The sequence below is a fragment of the Aulostomus chinensis genome, chromosome 3 (genome assembly GCF_037954235.1).
Source record: "Aulostomus chinensis isolate RoL2024-O1b breed Wild chromosome 3, RoL_Achi_v1.0, whole genome shotgun sequence".
NCBI classification, from domain to species: domain Eukaryota; kingdom Metazoa; phylum Chordata; class Actinopteri; order Syngnathiformes; family Aulostomidae; genus Aulostomus; species Aulostomus chinensis.
The window spans coordinates 10,455,223-10,477,186 of NC_141322.1; the positions used below are offsets into that span (position 1 = coordinate 10,455,223).

A 21,964-nucleotide genomic window follows, 5' to 3' on the forward strand; every position below is an offset into this window, starting at 1 on the left:
GAATCTTTGGACTGGGGGCATGCTGCAACGCCTGTAAGAACTCCTCTTGGCTTCAAATTCTCACTCAGCTTTTGGATTTTCAAAAATCTGACATATCAACCTTTTTTTTGTATGTTGTCTAAATCAGGGGCGGTATGGCACAGACGTAGAGTCGCCATCTAGCAACTTGAAGGGTCATTGGTTCAATTCTAACTTCCCCCCGTGACCATGTCGAAGTATTCTTGAGCAAGATACTGAACCCGTAATTGCTCCTGATGGCCCTGCGACAGACTGGCTACCCGTCCAGGGTGAACCCCACCCTTGGACCAATGTCAGCTGGGGTAGTTTCCAGCCCCCCGATCCTGAGCGGATAAGCAGCATAGAAAATTGATTGTTGGATGGATGGATGGTTCTCTACATCACATAAATTATCTGCAAATATATCTCTTAAAAAAAGATCTCCAAGCCCTTAAAAAGAGCTTGTCATACTAAAAGATGTTTACGCTTCAGGGCTTCAGTATTATGCCCCACAACCAGAATAGAAACTGTAGTAGCCCACTATGCATTCCCTGTTCTCAGAAAGACTTCCAGCACACCCCAGTTCTGCTGTTTGTCCGTTTCAGGATGTGATGCTTGCTGAGGGCTGATGTCATCTTTCTCCTACGCTGCAGAGGTGAGCCTCAGGACAGAAACCAGGAAGGAAGGAAAGAGAGAAGGGAGGGAGTCACAGCCAGAGCTGGACAGGCAGATTTAGAGAAGGGTGCTGAAAGGTAGACAGATGAGAGGCAGACAATGCAGATTTTTAGTGTGAAGTATGTGAATCTGGGACTTAGTACTTTCTACTTGATGAAGTAGTGGTGGAGTGACTGAGCAGCGTGTCCCAGCCTGCAGTTGCGGTGCTGCAGTTGCATAATGGCTCTCATCCGTTCTATACTTTTCCACTCTGGAATGAGCTCACTCCTCTGTTTTTAAAGACCACTTGTGTGGCTGCAGTTGTTCATGTGCGTGCACACACTGTCCAGTCTTGCCTGGTTGTACAGCAGAACGCTGCAGCTTTGTGTGTGTTTCTCATTGGGAATAGGAAAGAATCATGGCCTCAAGGGTTAGCTATGGAGGTTTCCTCTGATGTGAACTGGAAGCAGGTCAGATGCAGGGCAATGCCAGAGCAAGAAAAACAGGGCTGTGTCCCCAGCTCTGTCCTTCTACTTCCAAGCAGGGAGGGGTTGTCTGAGGATGATATGGAGGGAAACACCAGTTAAAACCTGTTTGAAGAAAGGACAGATGGATATAGTCCCATATGGCGAATGCAGAGTAAATAGAGTGTGGAAGAAGGATATTCAGACTAGTCCCTGGAATACATTGTGGAGCCTTGGCTGTATTGTTTCTAGGCTCCACCAGCTTGCACTCTGTATTTTTTGCCAGTTGTGGGGCAAAGAAACAGTCTGGTAAATATGTGACTTGCTGAGACGGTGGCTGCTTGTAGTCGTCTCTCTTACAGATTGTGCCACAACATGCCTGAGCATGCAAGTGGACTGAAAAGGGTTTGTAGAGGCGGTGTGTGTGTTCTAGTGGGCAAGCTGGTTGAACACAGGATGACCCATCTCCCCTGAGGCGCCAAAACTCTACATCATCATCAGTCGCTCCTCGCTGTGGAACAGATGAGATTCCACTCTCATCATAAGCTAAGGCTGCTGTACTAACTGGATAATCTTCCCTCATGAATCAGCAGGAATCTGTAATGTTCTGTTCCTGTGGAAGTCACTTCATCTATAACCTCAATTGCTTTTCATAACTTGACACTAAGCTTTGAAGGTTTGCCTGACAGACGGCTGAAGGCACTGTACAATCCGCACTCACAGTATCCTTTGATTAGATTGCTACAGTGATTGAGAGTATAAAACCACAGTTTTGGTTCATTTCCGCTGATGGTTTGTACTGTTTATATGAGTGATCATGGATATATGATTTGTGGATGCGTTTTCAGGTGCTGATATGCGCTGAGGATGAGTGGCATAGGAGAGAACTCACTGGAGCCACTGTGCTCTGACCGTAAACGTAAACTGTTCACCTGTGACACACCAGGCGTTGGGTGAGTACTCCTACTTCTGCTAAGTGCTTTCCATTTATCATCATGCTAGCCACCACTGTTATTGATTTGAATGTCTGCAAGTGTGTGGGGTCAGCTCCTTGTGATCTTGCTTCATGTCAACATTCCTACCATCATGATTGTAACGCATTTCTGCTGAGTCCTATCCGGATAGCCTGCATAAGGATGTTAGCTTCTCCGGGCAACATGTCTAATCCCCTTTGCTCCCCAGCAGGTGTGACAAGCGTCGAAGGGAACAGGAGAGTAAATACATCGAGGAGCTGGCTGAGCTCATCTCTGCCAACCTCTCCAACATTGACAGCTTCAATGTCAAGCCAGACAAATGTGCCATCCTCAAGGAGACCGTGAGGCAGATCAGACAAATTAAAGAGCAAGGTACCACCTCCACATATTACACTTTTATGCAACAAAAGATAATATATAATATGTTTGTCTCCTCCTTATAAGTACCTGGCGACTGAACAGTGAATTCATTGCCAGGCTGCGTCAAACAGACAGCAGGTTTTGCTGTTAGTATCACTGGAGGTAACTAGACACCAGTAATTGAGACCAATCCTTGGTGGTCAGGGCTCAAGGCTCTCTGTGACATTGTGTATCTGTTAGTGCCAAACTCTGCTTCCTACGAGATACCCATGACACTGGTGACTCAGACATAAGACCTTACAGAGTTGCTCCATTCCAGAGGCTCTTTTCAAATAATTTTGCTGATATGACATGATTGGAAATGCAAAGGAGGATATTTTCTTCCTCCTCTTTCAGCTCGATTAAGATTAGCTCCCTGAGGTTAAGTGGGTAAGGAAAAGAGAAAGCAATCATATAGGAATCTACCCAGAGGGTCACAGCTGGTTATTGCTGGCCTTGGTATTGTGCAACCAGGTTGCCATAGTGACAGGATAGGATTGATGCAGGGCCTCACTTTTTCTTCTGTCTGGTTTATGCTGTCCTTTTAACACACCTTGTCTCTTTTCCTTCCCTTCTGCACGCATTTCTATGTTGAAATCATTTTTTCAGGTACTGGTCTTTGTTTATGTCACTGGCCTCAAACAACAAGTTGGGTTTGAAATGCCAGTAATTCCAGCATCACACTTTTTGTTGTTTTACTTAGTGACTCAAAGATAACCCTGCTTTATCAAATGGTATCTAACAAAGCCTCTGACACATGCTGATTTCAAAAATAGAAAGGCATGTTAACCATGCATAGATGACTCGTGCTGCCACCTGGTGACGAGAAGTATTTCAGTTTCTTTATTAAAGGATCGAGCTCCTCAAGTTCGATGGAAATAATGCAGTGATATTCAAAAACACATTGTTCATTTGCACGTCCAGAAACTCTTACTTAAATGCTGCTCATACTGAGTCACACAATGAAAATGGAAATTACAGAATGTAAGTAAGTGAATAGGGTTTATTGATAGCTGCTGTATAACGACAACTTTATTCATCAGTTGTGTCATGTGTCCTCAGGAAAAAACTCTTGCAGTGCTGATGACGTTCAGAAGGCGGACGTGTCCTCCACTGGTCAAGGGGTCATTGACAAGGACCATCTGGGACCACTTCTCCTCCAGGTCAGCTTGAGGACAATCACTCAGGGGCAAAAGACCAACACCAATTAGTGTTGCATCCATATGCTGTATCATTTCAGTGCTGTCACTGCTTACATGTAGTTGAAAGAAAAGTCACAGGTGGATTTTGGAGGGGCAAAGTAGTAACCAAATGAACTGGATATAATTTAATTATTGGCAGCCACATGTCTTTGTCCTCTAAAGTCTCCATTTGCTGCTCTGTTTCAGGCCTTAGATGGATTTCTGTTTGTCGTGAACCGAGAAGGCAGCATTGTGTTTGTGTCAGATAATGTGACGCAGTACCTGCAGTACAAACAAGACGAGTTGATCAACACCAGTGTGTACAACATCATCCATGATGAGGACAGAGAGGAGTTTCACAAGAATCTGCCCAAGTCCAGTGGTGAGATGAGTTTATTCACATGTAGGAATGATGGAACATCCTGACACCTGATTGATCTTGAAGCCATGTCATCCTCGTTTAATAATCTTTTTTTCCGTCTTTTTTTTTTTCCCCTCTGTAGCACCAAATGGGGCATCGTGGGGTGGAGAGGCACCCCGACAGAAGAGCCACACCTTCAACTGTCGTATGTTGGTTAGCTTTGTCCATGGTCAGAGTCACGGGTTGTCAGAAGAGCGGTCCAGTGGACAACGCTATGAGACCATGCAGTGTTTTGCCCTCACTCAGCCCCGGGCCATGATGGAAGAGGGAGAAGGTACATCTTATAGTTTTTCTTGTGTAAAGTTGAGTTTTTGCTACAAAATATACATAGTTGTCATTTTTGTGTTCTACTACAATAAAACTGAGCCTTCAATATAACATTTGCTTGCTTCTTGCTCAGATTTGCAGTCATGTATGATTTGTGTGGCGCGACGCATCACTGCAGTTGAGAGGACAGAGAGGTTTAGCACTCGCCATGAACTGTCTGGTAAGCTCACATCTGATCAAAAAGTACTTTCAGTACGTTCTCAGTAGTATTCAAGTAGTGCACTTGTGAAATGACCTTTTAAAAAATGTTTTTATTGCGTACAAAGGCTTGGTCAAACATCCTGATGTTATGTATGTCTTGTCATGATATGAGAAAGTCCCGAACATTTTGTATTCTAAATACACTGAAATACTGTATGCTCTCATCTGTTTGTTTGTATTTGTATTATAGGTAAACTTATTGAAATTGAGCAGCATAGCTCTCTTCACACCACTATGCGTCCTGGCTGTGAGGACCTGGTGAGACGATGCATGCAGATGTTCCTTAATCGAAGTGAAGGACAACCCTGGTCCTACAAACGACACTATCAAGATGGTATGTAGTCTTGTGCCTCCCAACATTGGAAAGTCCTTTGCAATTTTATTCAGTCAGTTATACCATAATTTCACCAGGCAGGATCTAAATCTGGACCTCTTTCTGAATACTGTGCAAATGCTTGTGAATGCAAGAATTTCAATCATGTATTTCCATACCAAATTTAATATTTTCTGTCCACAATGTAGAGTGATTTAAAAAAAAAAAAAATTCAGCCATAATATTAAAGGAAGGTTTTTCTCTTCTAAGATCATGCTTAATGTTTGTCAACCCAAATGTAACCAAATGTTGAAATGATCTGACAAGTCTAATTGCAGGAAATCTCTTTACAGCTAGTATAAATGGGAGAACAATTGCAGTGACATTTAGATGAATTACCATTCTCTCAGAATTGACAAATTAAGTCATGCCTTTTGTTTTTCCCCTCTCCTTTTTGTCTGCAACAGCTTTCAATAATGGCCATGCTGAGACCCCACTCTACCGCTTTTCCCTCTCTGATGGCACCCCTGTCACAGCTCAGACCAGGAGTGACCTCTGCAGGAATCCCAACACCAATGAACCGCATTCCTTCCTCTCCACACACTTGCTTCAAAGGTAAAAAATAAATGCTTGTGACATAGACTTCCAGCAGGGTCAATGTAATTTACCTGTGAAATTAAGGAATAAATGCTTCATCAATGTAATATGTAAATGAAAATGAACACTGCCCACCTTTTGAATGATATATCTTGCTTTATTATGTGATTGAGAGAAGTAGCAAGGTCCTTATACTCTGATACAGCTCAGCAGTCAAAGTAACACATGGTGAAACAGGTTTCAACAACAACATATGTTCAGAAATGTCAGACAGGTGTCATCAGAGAAGCAGATTAATTAGCTCTTAGGCTTCGACTGCAGGTCATTGCGATGGTGATGATATCCACTTAGTTCATTAGTGAGATCTTCTCCCAGATGTCATGGGTTCTTCCCTGACCTATGGTCCTCCACAAAGATTTGGCAAAGCAGTTTTTTGGCAAGGCAGTGTTTTTTCCCCAAATCTCGCTAACAGACCAATCTAGGGTACTTAAAACATTGTTGACACCAGTTGCGTGTGGGTTTTTTTCCCCAAATTTGATGGTTGTGTCAATATGTTGTATCTGCCTGAACTTTTTGAATTCAACTTTAAAATTTTATATCTTCCTCCTTCAGAGAGCAGCATGGCTATCGTGGAAACCAGGGTGGAGGCATGAGGCCTCCAGCTATGGGTGTGAATAACCCTAACCAACAGATGAATATGGGCCCAGGGGGTGGCATGGGCATGAACATGGGTTATGGAATGTCTGAGCAGGGCACCATGGCACAAAGAGCTCCATATGCTGGGGGCAACCGCATGAATCCTATGCATCAGATGAATCAAATTAATCCCATGCATCAGATGAACAACATGGGTCAAATGAATTCCATGCATCCGATCAACTCACCTGTGAACTCTATGAATCAAATGGGACCCATGAATCAGATGGGCCACCATGGTATGCATCAGCAGCAGCACCACCAACATCAGCCAATGGGTCAATTCCACGGACCTGGGGGTGGAGGGTATGGAATGGGAATGACCAGTCCCCCTCAAACCAATCCAGGGATGAATGGCCCCCCACACAATGTCATGGGTTCGCCCAGAGTCCGAGGAAGTCCCAAGATGGGTGCCAGCCCCTTCTCTCCTGGAGGTATGAAACAAACAATTACATTTTCAGGTCATAACAAGAAATTTATTAAAAGAAATCAAGAAATGACAGCTTTATCAATTCCACATTTTCTGGTATTGGTATAACTGTTGATACATCTGTCCTGTGTAGGTATGAACTCTCCCATGAGTTCCAGTCACTCTGGTAACTCTGGAGGCTGTGGAGGAGGGACCACCACTTTCTCCAGTAGCTCCTTGAATGCTCTCCAAGCCATTAGTGAGGGAGTAGGCAATCCATTGCCTTCCCCCCTCACTTCTCCTCCCAAGCCTGACAGCTCACCCAGCATCAATTCCACCATCCAGGTAGCAGGAGGACCCTGTAAACCCAGCCTCCTAGCCCACTGTGACTCCAAAAGCCCAGGCAGCTCAGTGGGGGGTGCAGGAGAGCAGCCATCTCACCAGCACCCTCATACGCCTACCAGTGAGGGCCCTCCTGACAAGCCAGATAGCCAGGCCAGCAGAGAGGGAGAATCCAACCGAAGAGTCCCTGAGAACAAGTGCCACAAGAAGCTCCTGCAGCTCCTCACCTCCCCTACAGATGAGCTTGTGCCACCTAATCATGCTCCAAGCACTGGGTCCAGTTCTACGCCAGAGGCTAAAGATGGTGTCACCAGCCCCTCCTCCTCAACTGGTGTGTCTTCCTCTACAGGTGGGAGTCATAGTGCGGTGTCCTCCTCTGGCAGCATGGGCCATTTTACAACTCAGTCACTCAAGGAGAAGCATAAGATCCTCCACAAGCTCTTGAAAAATGGGAACACCCCAGATGAGGTGGCTCGCATCACAGCTGAGGCCACTGGGAAGAGCAGCTTGGATTCAGGTGGAGCAGAGGCAGGGTCTGCAGCAATCAGTGGGGTTAGAGGGTCGGAAACAAAGCAAGAACAGCACAGCCCTAAGAAAGAGAAGACTCATGCACTCCTTCACTACCTCCTCAATAAGGATGATTCTAAAGAGGGTGGTGATATCAAGCCAAAGCTGGAAGAACTGGAAGGGAGGGGAGCTCAGGGGGCAGGGGTCACTAGCTCGGAGCCCCACTCTATGGATGGCAAGGTCAAGTTGGAGCCATCTGATGAGGTGAGGATTTTTGCCCCCCCTCCACAGGGTGATAGATATAATTTGAAGTGGCAATCAGAACATAATCTGTAATCATTCCTGTCTCAACATTTCAGACGGAGACCCTGGAGACCATTTTGGGTGTTCCCAGGAACAACTCTGGATTCTATCCTGAACCAGACTCTAGAGCTGGGAAGGAAGTGGGAAACAAACAAGGAAATATCCCTGACAGTTTACATGGTATGTCACTCAGTCCAGATTCCCAAACTGGTTTACACACAATTTCATCAGGGGCTACCCCAAAACAATCCGTGGTATTTGTTAAAAAACCTCCGTCCACCATCTCCAGAATAGGGAGAATACAACTCACAGACGGGAACTCTGGAAATGCACCCCCAGTAGGTCCATTTGCATGTTCAGGAAAAATTAAGCCCACCCCCCCCCCAAGCTATCCCTGGCATGCTCAGACATGAATGACTAATGAAACAACCTTCCCTCGAGCTCATGGGAGCAGCTATGGGTGTAGTTCATCAGCTGAAGACAGAATCCTGACTGTCTAAACCATGTGTTTCGGGGCTTCCACTATGATGTCCGACAGAGATACTCTTATCATTGCTAGCCTAGCCAGTGGTGGGAGCCAGAACCAACTGTTTGAGATAAAAGGTGTGCACAGCTGCCCTGTGCACACCTGGTGTTAAGATCAATCCTCAGCGATCTTATGATAAGTGGTCATCTTTAATATCAGGTGTGCACACTCAATTTGTCCTGAGTACATCCTGAGATGCAATCACTGAAACAAGACTGTCTCTTACCCATTGACTAATTTCTCATTCTCTGCTCAAACACTAGACATTATCCAAATCAAGATGGGAGTTCCTTAAATATTAAAAATGTCAGTGATGAGCATGAGTCCACAGCAACAAATATTGCTGCATGATTTGAGTGACATACTCGTGTGTGCTGCTTGTAATAAATACAATAAATTGTGGGTAAATATGCAGATTAAAAATGTTTCAAGTAGATGTAATGTAGGAGTGCAGTTGCATACCGCATGGGGAAGATAGGATCATAGGAGACACATGTTAATGCCATGCAGAGCTGACCATTTGTGATCGGATGACATCAGGATGAATCTTAATATCAGTTGTACACAGGGCCAGTTGAATGAGGAGGTTGAATGTGTAGAAGGTTTGGAAACTACTGGTCAAGATGAATGTAATGAAATTTTAGTTCTTTTTTTTTTTTTTTTTAAAGCTTCTATAATTTTTAAAAGTAAGTGTTCCCTGTGTGCATCTCAATCTTAGAACCTGAATGAGTGGAGTGATGTAATCTGAGTTTTTGCTTATTTCAGATGCAGAGCGAGGTCCCCTGCCTCCAGGTCAGCGTGGTGCCTTTCAAAGAGCATTGTCAATGGATTCTAAGCCAATGGGTGGAGAGTTAGCCATTGGAGGTGGATTGGCTGGGAGGAGGAACGTCCCTTGTCTCACATTGGTCAAACAGGAGAACATGGATGCTCCAGTCCGACCTGGGATGTTGCCCAACGGCTTTCCTGGAGTCACCGCTGTGTGTCCACCACGGGGCAATCCAACAAGTACCTCAACTACGATTACTTACTATTACTATTACTTGTTAAATAAGTAATCTGTTACTTATTTTTATTATGTCCATGACAGACATCAGGATAAATACCTTGACCCCACAAGTAATTTTGTATTTGTTGTGTGATTAAGCTTGCCATCTCCGGCCCTTGTGTTGAACAGGAGGTATCAGCAGAGGAATGGGAATGCCTCAGCGGCCACCCATGGCAGGACCAGGGGATTGGGGGATGCCGAGATCAAATGCCAGTTCTATGAGCGGACAAGGCCATCCAGGCATGGGTCGCTCTGGGCCAATGGGAGGACCCATGATCAACCGCTCCAACAGTGTGCCTGCAAACACCAGGTCTATACTGCAGCAGCAACTTATGGACATGGGTACGTCACTTGTATCAATTGTAGCGATTGAGAAAGTGTACAGCCAATGATCTGTTAGGTTAAGTTGATGCCCTACTTTTAATCTACATGGGATAGGTAATAGAAACAAAAACAAATGAGGTTCTTCTGTTTTCATGCAGCAGCATTCTGAACATCCCTCAATAAGTGAGTCTTAGAAGTGATCAGTCTGTTGCACTGATATATAGATCAGCCATTTCACTGAAGCAGTGCCTTTATGTTCTCGTGGGTATTATATGCACATATTTGCATGAATGTAATCCATATGATACAATACAGTATCAAGCAAAGTGTCCTGCTCATTGAAGAACAAAAAAATTTGACTTAAGCCTCCAACGCATTACTTCACCATGAAAAAAATGTTTCGAATCATTCAGAAATCTTTTTTGATTATTATTTTATTAGTAGTATGTCTAGTGTACCATGAAATGCATTTTCTCAACAGAAAATGTTAACTTAAGATCCACAACTTAGTCATGTGCTAGGATTTTCACACAGTCCTGTTGGCCTTAAATATTTTCTCCTCAACAGGTCCCACTGGTAAACAGGAATTGACATTTAAGTCTTGTGAAATGTTCAGAAGACCAAAAGTTAGGTTGTTCTAGTGCTTAGTTATATTCTGTGTTTCTCAACAAGTTTCAGTATGACTGCTGATGTCAATCTCAACGTTTAGTTATTTAAATTATATCTTATTGTATATATGTTGTCATAATGACGGCATGGTGGTGCAGTGGTTAGCACTGTTGCCTCACAGCAAGAAGGTTCCAGGTTTGAGCCCTGGCTCCAGCACAGGATCTTTCTGTGTGGAGTCTGCATGTTCTCCCTGTTCCTGTGTGGGTTCTCTCTGGTACTCCAGCTTCCTCCCACAGTCCAGAGACATCAAGAGGAGATTAGGCTGATTGATACTCTAAATTGACCGTAGGCATGACTGTGAGTGTGAATGGTTGTCTGTCTCTATGTGTTGGCCCTGTGATGGACTGGTGACCTGTAGAGAGTGAACCCCGCCTCTCGCCCGAAGGCTGCTGGGATAGGCTCCAGCCCCCCCCGCGACCCTTAACAGGATAAGCGGAAGAAAATGGATAGATTGATGGATGAATCTTAACTTCTTTAAAACTTGGTTTTGGTTAAACCACATCCATTTACTAAACATTGTCATGCTATTAACTTTGATGCATGTGTACATTTTATTTTTTCATTAAACCCATTTTTGGCAAAGATTTGGGAGAGTGACTAATTTACATGATGTTCTTACATGTCACTAGAACATATGGTAATTACTTGAAACTTATTTACCCAAAAATCATTTACAGATTTATTGACAAAATATTTTAAAAAAAATCACTTAGTATTTGACTTGTCAAACCACAGCTTATTTTTGCTTGTCTAGTGGATAATTTGATGAATTGTTGCAGCTCTATATTGACCTTACACCACACCTGTCACCCTCTGTAGGTACCAATGAAGGCAATATGGGTGTGAGTCCGTTTGGTGGACATGGACCCCAACCCCAGTCTCCTTCTTGGCCAGACTCTGGCATGGGAATGGAAAGACCGCAGGGTAACACGAGCAGGTAAAGCATATCCGCTGGTTGATTGAATTCACAAGCTCCCTTTAATAGTCAGTACCTTTTCTCCACTCTTGACTGTTACGTATTGTGAATGTGTAATTGGTTGGATTAGAGAGCAGTTTGGACACCCCCTGGAGGAACTCCTTGGGCCCCTGGCCAGCAGTGAAGGCCCAAGTGATGAGCGAGCACTTCTGGATCAGTTGGACTCCCTGCTCAACACTGCTGATGTCATTGCTCTGCAGGAAATAGACCGAGCCTTAGGCATCCCTGAAATAGTAGGCCAGGTAAGGGACATCCTCCTTAATATAGTATACTTGATTGATGGAATATACTTACTTTGTTAATAGTACTGCATCATATGATATTCCACAAATACATGAACACTCAACAGTTTTAAGTGTTAGAACTGGGGATATCCACAATAACCCTTCAATAAACCATTAATGCTATTGGTTGAATGGCTAAATGTTGCATCATCACATGTGCAAAGAAGACACATATCAGCCAGTTCATGCAACCTGTCATGACCTGTCAGGTGCATAGTCATATTATGTTGAGTCAGAGAAGTACTCAGTAGAAATAACAATTAAAGCTGCAAGCAGAATTGAACGGGCCTTCGTACCCTCGTCGAATTTGTCACAGACACGTAGATGTTTTCAGACCTGGGCTGACAGCTCTGACTGAAACCAGATCGTGAAGTGCAACGTGGCGCAGCAGCTTTCGGGTCTTACAGAATCCAAATCATTTGAGTTATTACAAAGTTTTTAACAACTTTTGTCCAGCACAGTGTCATAAGTCATGTATTAAAGTTTAAACGCAATACTATTAACGCACCAGGAGGAATCAGCCTTTGTTTGGGGTCCAAAATTGGCACAAAGCCATACTTTCATGTGTATATTGTGGACTTCCTTTTTGATTTAGGTCAGGGGTGTTAGTGTATGATTTGTAGGTCTTGATGAGACAAATAATTGAGTTTTGGTTCGATGTCTCTACAACATTCCTACGGGCCATGGTGCCCCTTTTGAGATACCTAAGTGGCACTGTGGAGCACATTTTGGCACTTTGGGGGTTCAAATGGAACAGATACTTTCTCCTTCGGGGCTCAGGCCCTAATAATAACTTGGGTCAGCACATTTCAAAGATCCAATGCTGCTTGGATGGTGTAAGTTAAAGCACTCAGACACGAGGTCTCAGGACAGAGGATTTGCTGCAATAATGCCATGATGTTGGTCCTTAGAGGCTAACAACAGAGCCAATCACCAAACAGCAAATGGACCCTGTTTGGGGACAACCTCCCGTCTATGTACACTAATATGACAGTTGACAATATAATCAGACCCACTGGCAAGGCACCATCACTGCACATTGGTGTCATGGTGGTGCGGGTTTTGTCCACCGTTAATTAATGTCCCATGGAACTACTGGACAGCCTGTGTACATGACGCTATTTCTAAATAAAAACCAGGAGACCAGCTATCTGCTGTGATACAGTAGGACTCGAGTAGGAAGAGCTGCAAACTGTCTGCTGTTTTGCAAGTGAAAGAAGTTGATCCCTGCTTAAAGTGCGCTCTGCGCATAAAGAATCAGTTGTGTATTTTCTCAGTGTATACATTAGAAGAACTGCACAGCAGCTTATTTATTATTCTGTTGGAAAATCATCACTTAATATTTTCCACCATGGGAGATCTGGGCTTTGATGCCAGTGGTTATAAAGTGCATTCGGCATATAAAGTTAATCCGTTCGCAGCAGCTGCAGGTGTCTGATAATATGTGTGGATGTGCTGTCATTCGGGCATAAAAATAAAGCTTGTCATATGAAGAAAATATATATATTTGATATTTTCAGTGGGTCAGACACCAAACCATGGCTTTCTATAGTGCTGGTTAACCAATTGATAACTGTTTATTAGTGCTGATACAGGTTAACATCAAAGGTTAATAAAACATAGAGCCAGGTGAGCATATTTTTTTTGTATCAAGCAACATGAGGTTGTGCATTGACACATGTAGCTGGTCTTAATCTCATGATCACTAGCTCACATTGTCTTCTGGATGGTACTGCACCACTCCCTCACTTACTCTCTCTTAAAGTTACATTTAAACTGTACAAAATATATGCAAACAAGTGATTCATGAGCAACTCAAAAGGAAAGGCATTTTCATGCTGGTTATGGCTCAAACTTGGCCCTGGCTGGTACAAACGGGATCAAAATATTTCATAATGCTAGTATTTGAAAGCATCATGATGGCAATTTATGAACCTTGTGGTGTTCATAAGATAAATTATCCCCTCTAACTCTGTAATTGTAATTGCTGCTTCTTGATGAGAATTCTTGCTTAAACTGTTTAGCAAACTTACAATGTTTCGAATCCTGAAGAATCTTTATTGAAATTTGTCTATTACCTGCCATGATATGCAACCTCTCTTTACTCTAGACTCATGGACCTGAGGGCCACCAGCAAGGTCAGGATCAAGGCCAAGGTCAATGCTTGCTCTCAGAGCCTTTTTCAGGCCCTGACTCCTCCATCAACATGGAGCAAAAACCCATGTATAACCAAGGCTACCCAGGGCTCCCAGGTCCCCCCTCCATGGGGGTGCAACCTGGTTATGGTGGCAACACAATGCAAGGCCAGTCCCCTGCTGGCTTCACCCCCATGATGAATCAGATTGGCCAGACAGGGGGCTTCCCTGTTATGGCAGGCATGGGAGGTATGGGCAACCCCCGTGCGAACATGATGAGACCTCGCATGATGACGGCCACCAAGCCACTCAGACTGCAGCTACAGCAGAGACTGCAAGGACAACAGGTGATCACACACCTAGTATTCATCAACCTTTGATACAATTCAACTGAAAAAGCAACAAGTATTTTTGTGGGTTGTTGGACACTGCTTAGAAAGTAAAGAAAAAAAGTTTAAAAATTGACATCATGCCAGATGTGCTTGCATAAGCTTCCTGGGATGCTATGCTTCACATTGCAGCACATATTACTATTCCTTATACTTACTTGTTTATTCTTCTGTACATTCGTCTGCGTCTAACTACCCCCCCCCCCCCCCCCACAGCTTTGAGAACACCCCTGCAATGTGTACATTAAAATGTCTGTCTCAGTTTGGAGAAGAGTGCCATTACTTTTGCTAGTAATTCAAATAACCATGGCCAAAAATACCCCAGATCTGTAGGAAAAAACCCTTTCGAATTGAATGGGGTATGCTTGGGGAAATTGTCAAACTTAACCCTTTTTGGAGCTTCGCTGATCAGTCATACTTGATGATAGGGATGTCATTCAAACTAAAACAGGTGACAAGACTTGGAAGATTCCATCCATCCATTTTCTACTGCTTATACTGTTAAGGGTAGCGGGGGGGCTGAGGCCTATCCCAGCAGCCTTTGGGCAAGAGGCAGGGTTCACCCTGGACGGGTCGCCAGTCCATCACAGGGCCAACACAAAGAGACAGACAACCATTCACACTCACAGTCACACCTACAGTCAATTTAGAGTATCAATCAGCCTCTTGATGTTTTTGGACTGTGGGAGGAAGCTGGAGTACCTAGAGAGAACCCACACAGGAACAGGGAGAACATGCAGACTCCACATAGAAAGATCCCATGCTCAAACCGAGGTTCAAACCCGTAACTTTTTTGGTGTGAGGCGACTGAATACCACTGAATCACCGTGCTGCCCCCAACTTGGAAGTTTCTTTTTCTAAAATATTTGTTTGGTATCGTCCACTGTTTTAACAATGTCACAATTTATGTTTTACAAGTTTATAGGAGCAGCTGCACGGTGGTGCAGTGGTGAGCACTGTGGCCTCACAGCAAGAAGGTTCCGGGTTCGAGTCCCAGCTTGGGTGCGGGATCTTTCTGTGTGGAGTTTGCATGTTCTCCCCATGCCTGCGTGGGTTCTCTCCGGGTACTCCGACGTCCTCCCACAGTCCAAAGACATGCAATTTGGGGACTAGGCTGATTGGATTTTCTAAATTGACCGTAGGTATGAATGTGAGTGTGAATGGTTGTTTGTCTCTGTATGTTGGCCCTGCGATGGACTGGCGACCGGTCCAGGGTGAACCCCGCCTCTTGCCCGTAGACCCCCCCCCCCCCGCGACCCTTACTAGTAAGGAATAAGCGGAAGATGACAATGGAAGTTTATAGGAGAGTTTCTGGTTTTATAATGGGCGTCAATTTTGGCTACAACAATTGTGATGTCATCGCCCCAGAGGGGAGAGGCTGTAAATTCCTCTGTAGGATTTTTGCCTGAATTGCCCTTAGAACGAGAAAAATCACTCTACAAACACAATTTTGAGCAAAACCCTCCTTAAAATTTCGCTTTATTCCTGTAGTCCAGCTGTCTGCACTGAGTATCAAGTGGAGCAATAAACATCCACACACCAGGAAGACCTGTGTATTCGGGTCACAAGTATATCCACATATTCTTTAAAGATGGTGACTCACTAGCTAATTTCGAAAGTCTGGAGAAGAGCCCCTTTGCTCAAAATGTCACTGCAAGATAAAGTCCTTTAATGGGAGCTTCCTGGTGTGCAGATCTTTATTCATCTTCATAATTTTTTTTTTCACACATTTTGCTGATGACTATCCAAGTGTCATAGGGGATTTCCCTCAGCCCACTTGACTCCAGTGTTAATGGAGAGCAGGATATTGAAGCTGAGAGGGTAATGCTACTTGTTTGTAAGTGAAGTTTTGTCTTTTTTTGTAATTTGATCTTTGCCATTTTTAATGCTAAACCAAAATAAACTTACATTGGTGCATTCAGGAGTTTCTTATTCCAGCGGAACAAAAGATGAGCACTAGCCACTTTGGTTTGATGTAGAATGGCAGGAATATGCTAACATTTCTATGGAGTAGCTGCTGCTGTTAGAATGTAGCATGCTAATTTGCTAGACGCCTGCTAACATGCTTGTATTTATCCATGATAACATTTGGCTAGCTGGATGCTGATGATATTCTAGCAGCCTGCCAACATTTCTATATGATTGCACTTTGCAAACTATTTGATTCTGTTAGCATGCGAACATATTGCTAACATGCATAATATTGCAACATGATAGCAATGATAACCACATCAGTAATCATTAGGGGAAATCACTTCTGCCACAATATTTTGCCTTCAAAATAAAGGCCTTGACCATAAAAATCATAACTTTTTGATAGATTTTTTTATGCCTTCAAACAAAAGTCTTGATTTCTTCAGATATGATTTCCCTTCAAAATAAAATCTTAAAAATAACAAAATATATTAGATATTTTTCTCCTCAAAAAGAAGATGGTATGAAAGTTCACTGTGGGGAATTCAGTATCATAAAATGTTATTTGACAATTAAAAACAGTTATTTTTAGTATTTCCCCTCAGACTTAAAGTTCTTTCTTGATTGACTCAACGACCAGGTAGTTTGTGTCCAAAACTCATACACTGGGTGCACGCACCAAGTTGCAGGTCCATTCAAAATTTCTGCTGGAATTTTCTAGTTAAGTGTTTATTGTTGTTTAATTTTTCAGTTTATGAACCAGACCCGACAAGGCATGAAGATTGAAAACACCCCTGGAGGAAACCCAGCCATGCGTCCAGGCATGCAACCAGGCATGCAGCCTGGCATGCAGTCTTCTGGCATGGCTGGTCAGGTACATAGTCAGCATTTCCTCACACCTAATTTGTTTATCTGCCACTGTTAATGAAGTCAGTCAAGTCGTCACTTGTAAAGTTGAGGGTTAAGTATTGATGTTTGTGTGCAGCCTGGTTTCCTGAACGCCCAGATGATGGCCCAGCGCAGCAGAGAGATGATGACCATGCAGATGAGGAGGCAGCGGATGATGATGCTGATGCAGCAGCAGCAACAGCAACAGCAGCAGCAACAGCAACAACAACAACAACAACAACAACAACAGGCACAGGGTGTAGCAGGAGGCTTCAGTCCTCCTCCAAATGTCACAGCACCTGGAGGTATGGACAGCCCGATGGGTGCCCCCCCCATGAACCAGCCTGGACAGCAGGGCTTCTCCTATGGAGGGAACTATGGTGAGTTGGCTGAGATGGATCTCTTTGTCTCTGTATCGCTCTCCTCTGGATGTTTAAGTCATGAGGGTTCTCTTGTTGCATGTTCAGGAATTAACCAGCAGGGGGACCCGTCATTCATGGCTCCAGGTAGCAGCTCACCAGGAAATATGATGCCAGGTCGGATTGGAGGTCCAGCTCAGACCAACATGATGGCTGGAATGCAAGGAAACCAACAGGGGGGGCCCGTGTACCCATCAGCAGAGATGAAAGGCTGGCCACAGGGCGGCATGCCACGCAGCAAGTATGTAGCACTGGACACAATGATACACCCAACTGAACTTTTAATGAGGAACACCTTGACAATGTCATGCAACCCAGTAAAGCACACAGTACCAACTGCAATACCACTGATAGTAGGTAAATCAAACAGCTTATTAATATCTATGGAAGGACAAAAGTTCAGGCTGAGCTGTTGGAGTTGTACAAGTTCGGTCATCCTGTTGCTGTGTGGTCATTCATCACCATGAAGCATCACAATCCTGATCCCTCCATGTCTGATGTATCTTTAAGGTGTCCAGTCTCCTCACTTGTCTGGTTTATTTTCCAGCTCATACCCACAGCAACAGTTACCCCAGCAGGGCAACCAGGGCCATTTTGGACCTATGATGATGAACAACTCTATTGGCAGACCCGGTCAAGTCGGTGGGGCCAGCGCAGGCCAGATAGGCCAAATGCAGGGCCAGATGGGCATGAATCCCATGGGCATGGGCAGGATGCCAATGGGACCTGATCAGGTGGGCGCTGTTCTCAGGAGTCATCGGTTCTCCTGAAGGGCCAGTGTGTCAGATTTAGTGTCATCTTGTAGTTGAGCCTGAAGACTGAATCCACTCACCCAGAAGGCTCATTTATGATGGATACAAGTGGTGGTCCAAGTCCACAACCCTAGGACTTGATTTGAGGTATAAATGCTGCTGCTCAAGGATTAATCCACTCCAAGTTAAAATATTTCTGGTAGAGTTTTACTTGAGTTAAAGAATTAAAGATATAAGATTATAATGTTTATAAAAGCATGTACTCCAGTACTTGAACTCAAGTTAAAATTTGAGTGAAATAGTTTCAAGTGGAGGGGAGAATAGTTTTACCGGACTTTAAACTGTGACTGAAGTACTGGAGTTTGTACTTTGTCCACCACTCAACTTTGGGTCCCAAATGCAAACTTGTAGGCCAGCAACCACTGATTCAGAATCATTAAAACAAAAAGTTGCTTTGTTCTCCTGCAACCGCTCAAGCATCACGGAGAAAGAGGAAATAATTGTGAGTATTTTTGCGTCACCAGAAATGCTTTTTTTCATTATTATTTGATTATTTTAGCCTTTGCATTTCTTTCTCAAACTGATCATGTTACAGCTGTGCTTATGACAGACAAGGGACCCCCTATAATGACCATGCTTGATCGTTAAGAGGAACTTTACATGAAAGAACAATGTGAAGTCCACAGTTGGAAGTGTGAACGTCTCGTACACTGTGTAACCAGCTATAAGCTTGTTACTTTCCCTGTGTGTGATGGGCTCGTTTCCACAAAGCTCTGTGACTGTATGCGAGTCAGCCAGAAATCCAGATGCAATCAGAACCAGTAAGCTATGTATTTCAAGTACTTCAACTCAGTAACTATTATTTTAACTTGCAAAACTAGCATTCCGAGTTATGACAGCGCAAGTAGTCCCAGTACTCTAACATGTAACATCCAAACACTGAAGGAGAAGCAGTTTGAACGCTAACAATGAAAGGAGCAGTTCTGGGCTGCTGCAGTTGCAACATGGTGGACTGTGGAACAATGAAGTTTAGCGGAAGTTTACAATTCTTTTGTTCATTGTATTCACTAATGAAAATATAGTTATTGATATTGCATTTCTCTAAATTCTGCACTGCATGTTTCATTGTGTTGTGTCTACAGAAGTATTGCTGAGGATCTGACAGCAAAACCTGGAGATTTTGTCTTTGCCAGCGTTGTCTTGGTGACGAGAAGAGCTACACACACACACACACACACACACACACACACACAACACACCTCCAGCATAAAAAAGTGATATCAGCACAGCACACTCAGAGTCTTTGCCGGGGTTCTTACCCTACTGAGGTTCACATGCTGTAACCCCGGACAAACACACAATGGCGGCTTCTTGTAGTGGTCATGTGACTGACCTGGAGCTGTCAGGCAGTTTTCAGCAGAATGGGATGGTACAACTGACTGTGGCTGCACTTTACCTGGCTTCTGTATGGAAAAAATGGCTGAATGCAATATTTCCTCATCATGACAGCCTTACAAGAAATTCAATGCCTTCACAACAATGGCTTTCTATGTTCTTTTCTCATCCTTGGGATGCACCTCATTCTTCAAGTCATTGGAAGTTATAAGCACATTTTAACCATTTTATGCAGATTGGAGCAATAACTCTTCTCTATGCTTTCAACTGTAACTGAGCATCTGTTAGAAGCAACAAATGGTACTGCAGTATTACATGTCTCCAATGTCCTGTGTGAATATGACTTGTAAATACTCTCCAAATTATATCAGACTTGCTTTTTAAAGGCCCATATTGCACATCATATGAGACCTGGTTGTATTTTTGTGTCCAGAAGGTCAATACTGAGTTGCGTGTTTGCTTTATTATGCCTTTGCATTTATTACAGCTGTGTTTGGGTTTTCCTTCCCTTGTTTGTCATATCTGAATGCTGTATTTTTTTTTTTTTACTTTCTGGTGCGTTTCATGTTTTAGCAAGGCACTTTTAATTCCGACAAGCAGCTGATGAACTGAAGGTTTTAGCTTTCAAGATGTCAGAGGTTTTATTGGAAAGTGTATTCTGTTTGTGCTGTCAGTCCCTTTTATTCTTTTTTTCGATTGGCGTGTGAGAAGAGCCGACGTCTGGCTCCAGTACAAGGATGACGGGATCAAACACGCCTCAGCTCACCAAAACGTCTGGTCCTTGCCGTGTTCCCTCCTGCTCGGTTCATCAGGCGTTTTTAGTCCACCCACTTCTGTTGACTGTTATTCTCGACTTGCTGAATCTACCTTTACAACATGCGCAATCCAAAGATAATTTTTCACATCTTTGTATATTTTCTAAGGTTTCTGGTGTACATTTTTATGATATATGTTATATTATTAAGACGGGCAATGGGTACATATCATAGATCTGTAAGAGCATATGATGGTTATGTACTGTAGTGGTAAGGGGAGAGGGGCGATGCAGTGAGAAGAGGACTGGAAACCCCCCAGCATTAAGGTTTGACATCCAGAACAAGAAAGCATGCTTTGCTGTGAAAGAGAAATACCAATGGATTGATACCCACATTAAGGCATATCAATAACTCTTCTACTTTTCAGGAAGCAGCTTCAGTATATGACCATTTTGTTACTTTGAGACAAAGGAACTTTGTAGAGTTTGAAGTGCAAAAAGAGTCAAAACGAACATTTAGTTTTTGTTTTTCTTTCTTTGGAAATATGATAAGCTGACATTTTACAGGATGTATATTACAGATTTTTTTTTCTGTTGATGTTGATATTGATGTAAATACAAATTTCTATTTAAACACTCTTGGCTCTTGCTCTCTGATTATTAGCATGAACCAGCATGTTGAAGTTGGTGACATATTGACCACATAATCAACACAGATAAGTGTCTGCTTAAAAACAAGACTTCTATCATTTCTGTATTTGTTATTAAGTTGGCACAGCATACAAATTCTCTCTGCACTTGTGCACTCACATTTTATTGAAATAGACTCACATTTAAAAAGACACTGTTCGTTCTCCCACATCTGCCGAAAACAATATCGACATTGTCATATGTTCCTTGAATGTAAAGAGATTAACAGCCGTAGATAAACTTAAGCGGAGATAAACAATGTCCACACAAAACGACGACAAAAATGTCAGCGGTTCACTCTAGAATATAGCCAAGTTAGGACGGGAAATTGACGTTATTCACCAACAAACGTAAAAGTCATGCCATTCATGAGTATCGCCCTCACCAGCAGAGGACGATACTAACCCACGAACTGAGAAACCCGGTTTTATACAGGTAATAAAAGTGCGATTCTCTTCTTTTTCGCAAGAGGGCGCCAATGATGATCAAGCGTGGACGACGAGTGAGTTTTGGTTTATAGCCTGAAGTATTACATTAATAATATAAAAATATGAAATCTATGATTCAATTTAATGACCGTCAAATTTTAAGACAACCCATCTATGGCACCACAGGAGTATCCAGGTCTTAAGTCTCGAGAGCTCGATCAGATTACACGAGTGATGTAATTTACGGTGAATTAATTGCACACGATGAGAAATTAGAAAAACAACCACGATGAATTAAGTGGCAGAGAGTAAAAATGTGAAGGAAGGTTTCCTTGTGATCATTCTCTAGCAGCTAGAGTCGTGTGTGTGTGTGTGTGCGTGCGCGCGCGCGGGGGTTTCTATTAAATAATGTGTGCGTATTAATAGAAGACTTCTAACATGAATGTAGTGTGGGAATCTCAACGGTCTCTCTCTCTCTCCCTCTCTGTCTCCCTCCCTCTCTGTCTGTCTGTCTGTCTCTCTCTCTCTCTCGCTCGCTCTCTCTCTCTCTCTGGCGTGGTTCCCGGCCCATCTGCGGCCTGGCCCGTGGAT

The 21,964-nt window shown here is 43.4% G+C and overlaps 1 protein-coding gene across 3 annotated transcripts in view; it reads left to right on the forward strand.

Moving 5' to 3' along the window:
* Positions 1-20,892, forward strand: part of LOC147267625 (nuclear receptor coactivator 3-like) — a 39,107-nt gene extending 18,215 nt beyond the window's left edge. Inside the window, exons 3-23 of one of the 3 annotated variants that reach the window (XM_086198582.1) lie at positions 603-652; positions 1,964-2,068; positions 2,298-2,461; positions 3,551-3,651; positions 3,877-4,051; positions 4,173-4,364; positions 4,491-4,577; positions 4,809-4,952; positions 5,399-5,546; positions 6,141-6,658; positions 6,788-7,746; positions 7,842-7,965; positions 9,077-9,316; positions 9,486-9,698; positions 11,169-11,286; positions 11,396-11,567; positions 13,720-14,091; positions 16,799-16,921; positions 17,033-17,315; positions 17,403-17,595; positions 17,902-20,892. In XM_086198582.1, the coding sequence (XP_086054708.1) occupies positions 1,983-2,068; positions 2,298-2,461; positions 3,551-3,651; positions 3,877-4,051; positions 4,173-4,364; positions 4,491-4,577; positions 4,809-4,952; positions 5,399-5,546; positions 6,141-6,658; positions 6,788-7,746; positions 7,842-7,965; positions 9,077-9,316; positions 9,486-9,698; positions 11,169-11,286; positions 11,396-11,567; positions 13,720-14,091; positions 16,799-16,921; positions 17,033-17,315; positions 17,403-17,595; positions 17,902-18,124 (4,635 nt within the window). In that variant the 5' untranslated portion in view covers positions 603-652; positions 1,964-1,982 and the 3' untranslated portion in view covers positions 18,125-20,892. The remainder of the gene's footprint in view (positions 1-602; positions 653-1,963; positions 2,069-2,297; positions 2,462-3,550; positions 3,652-3,876; positions 4,052-4,172; positions 4,365-4,490; positions 4,578-4,808; positions 4,953-5,398; positions 5,547-6,140; positions 6,659-6,787; positions 7,747-7,841; positions 7,966-9,076; positions 9,317-9,485; positions 9,699-11,168; positions 11,287-11,395; positions 11,568-13,719; positions 14,092-16,798; positions 16,922-17,032; positions 17,316-17,402; positions 17,596-17,901) is intronic. The other 2 variants (XM_086198581.1, XM_086198583.1) reach the window with 2 other exon arrangements.
* Positions 20,893-21,964: the final 1,072 nt, after the last annotated feature.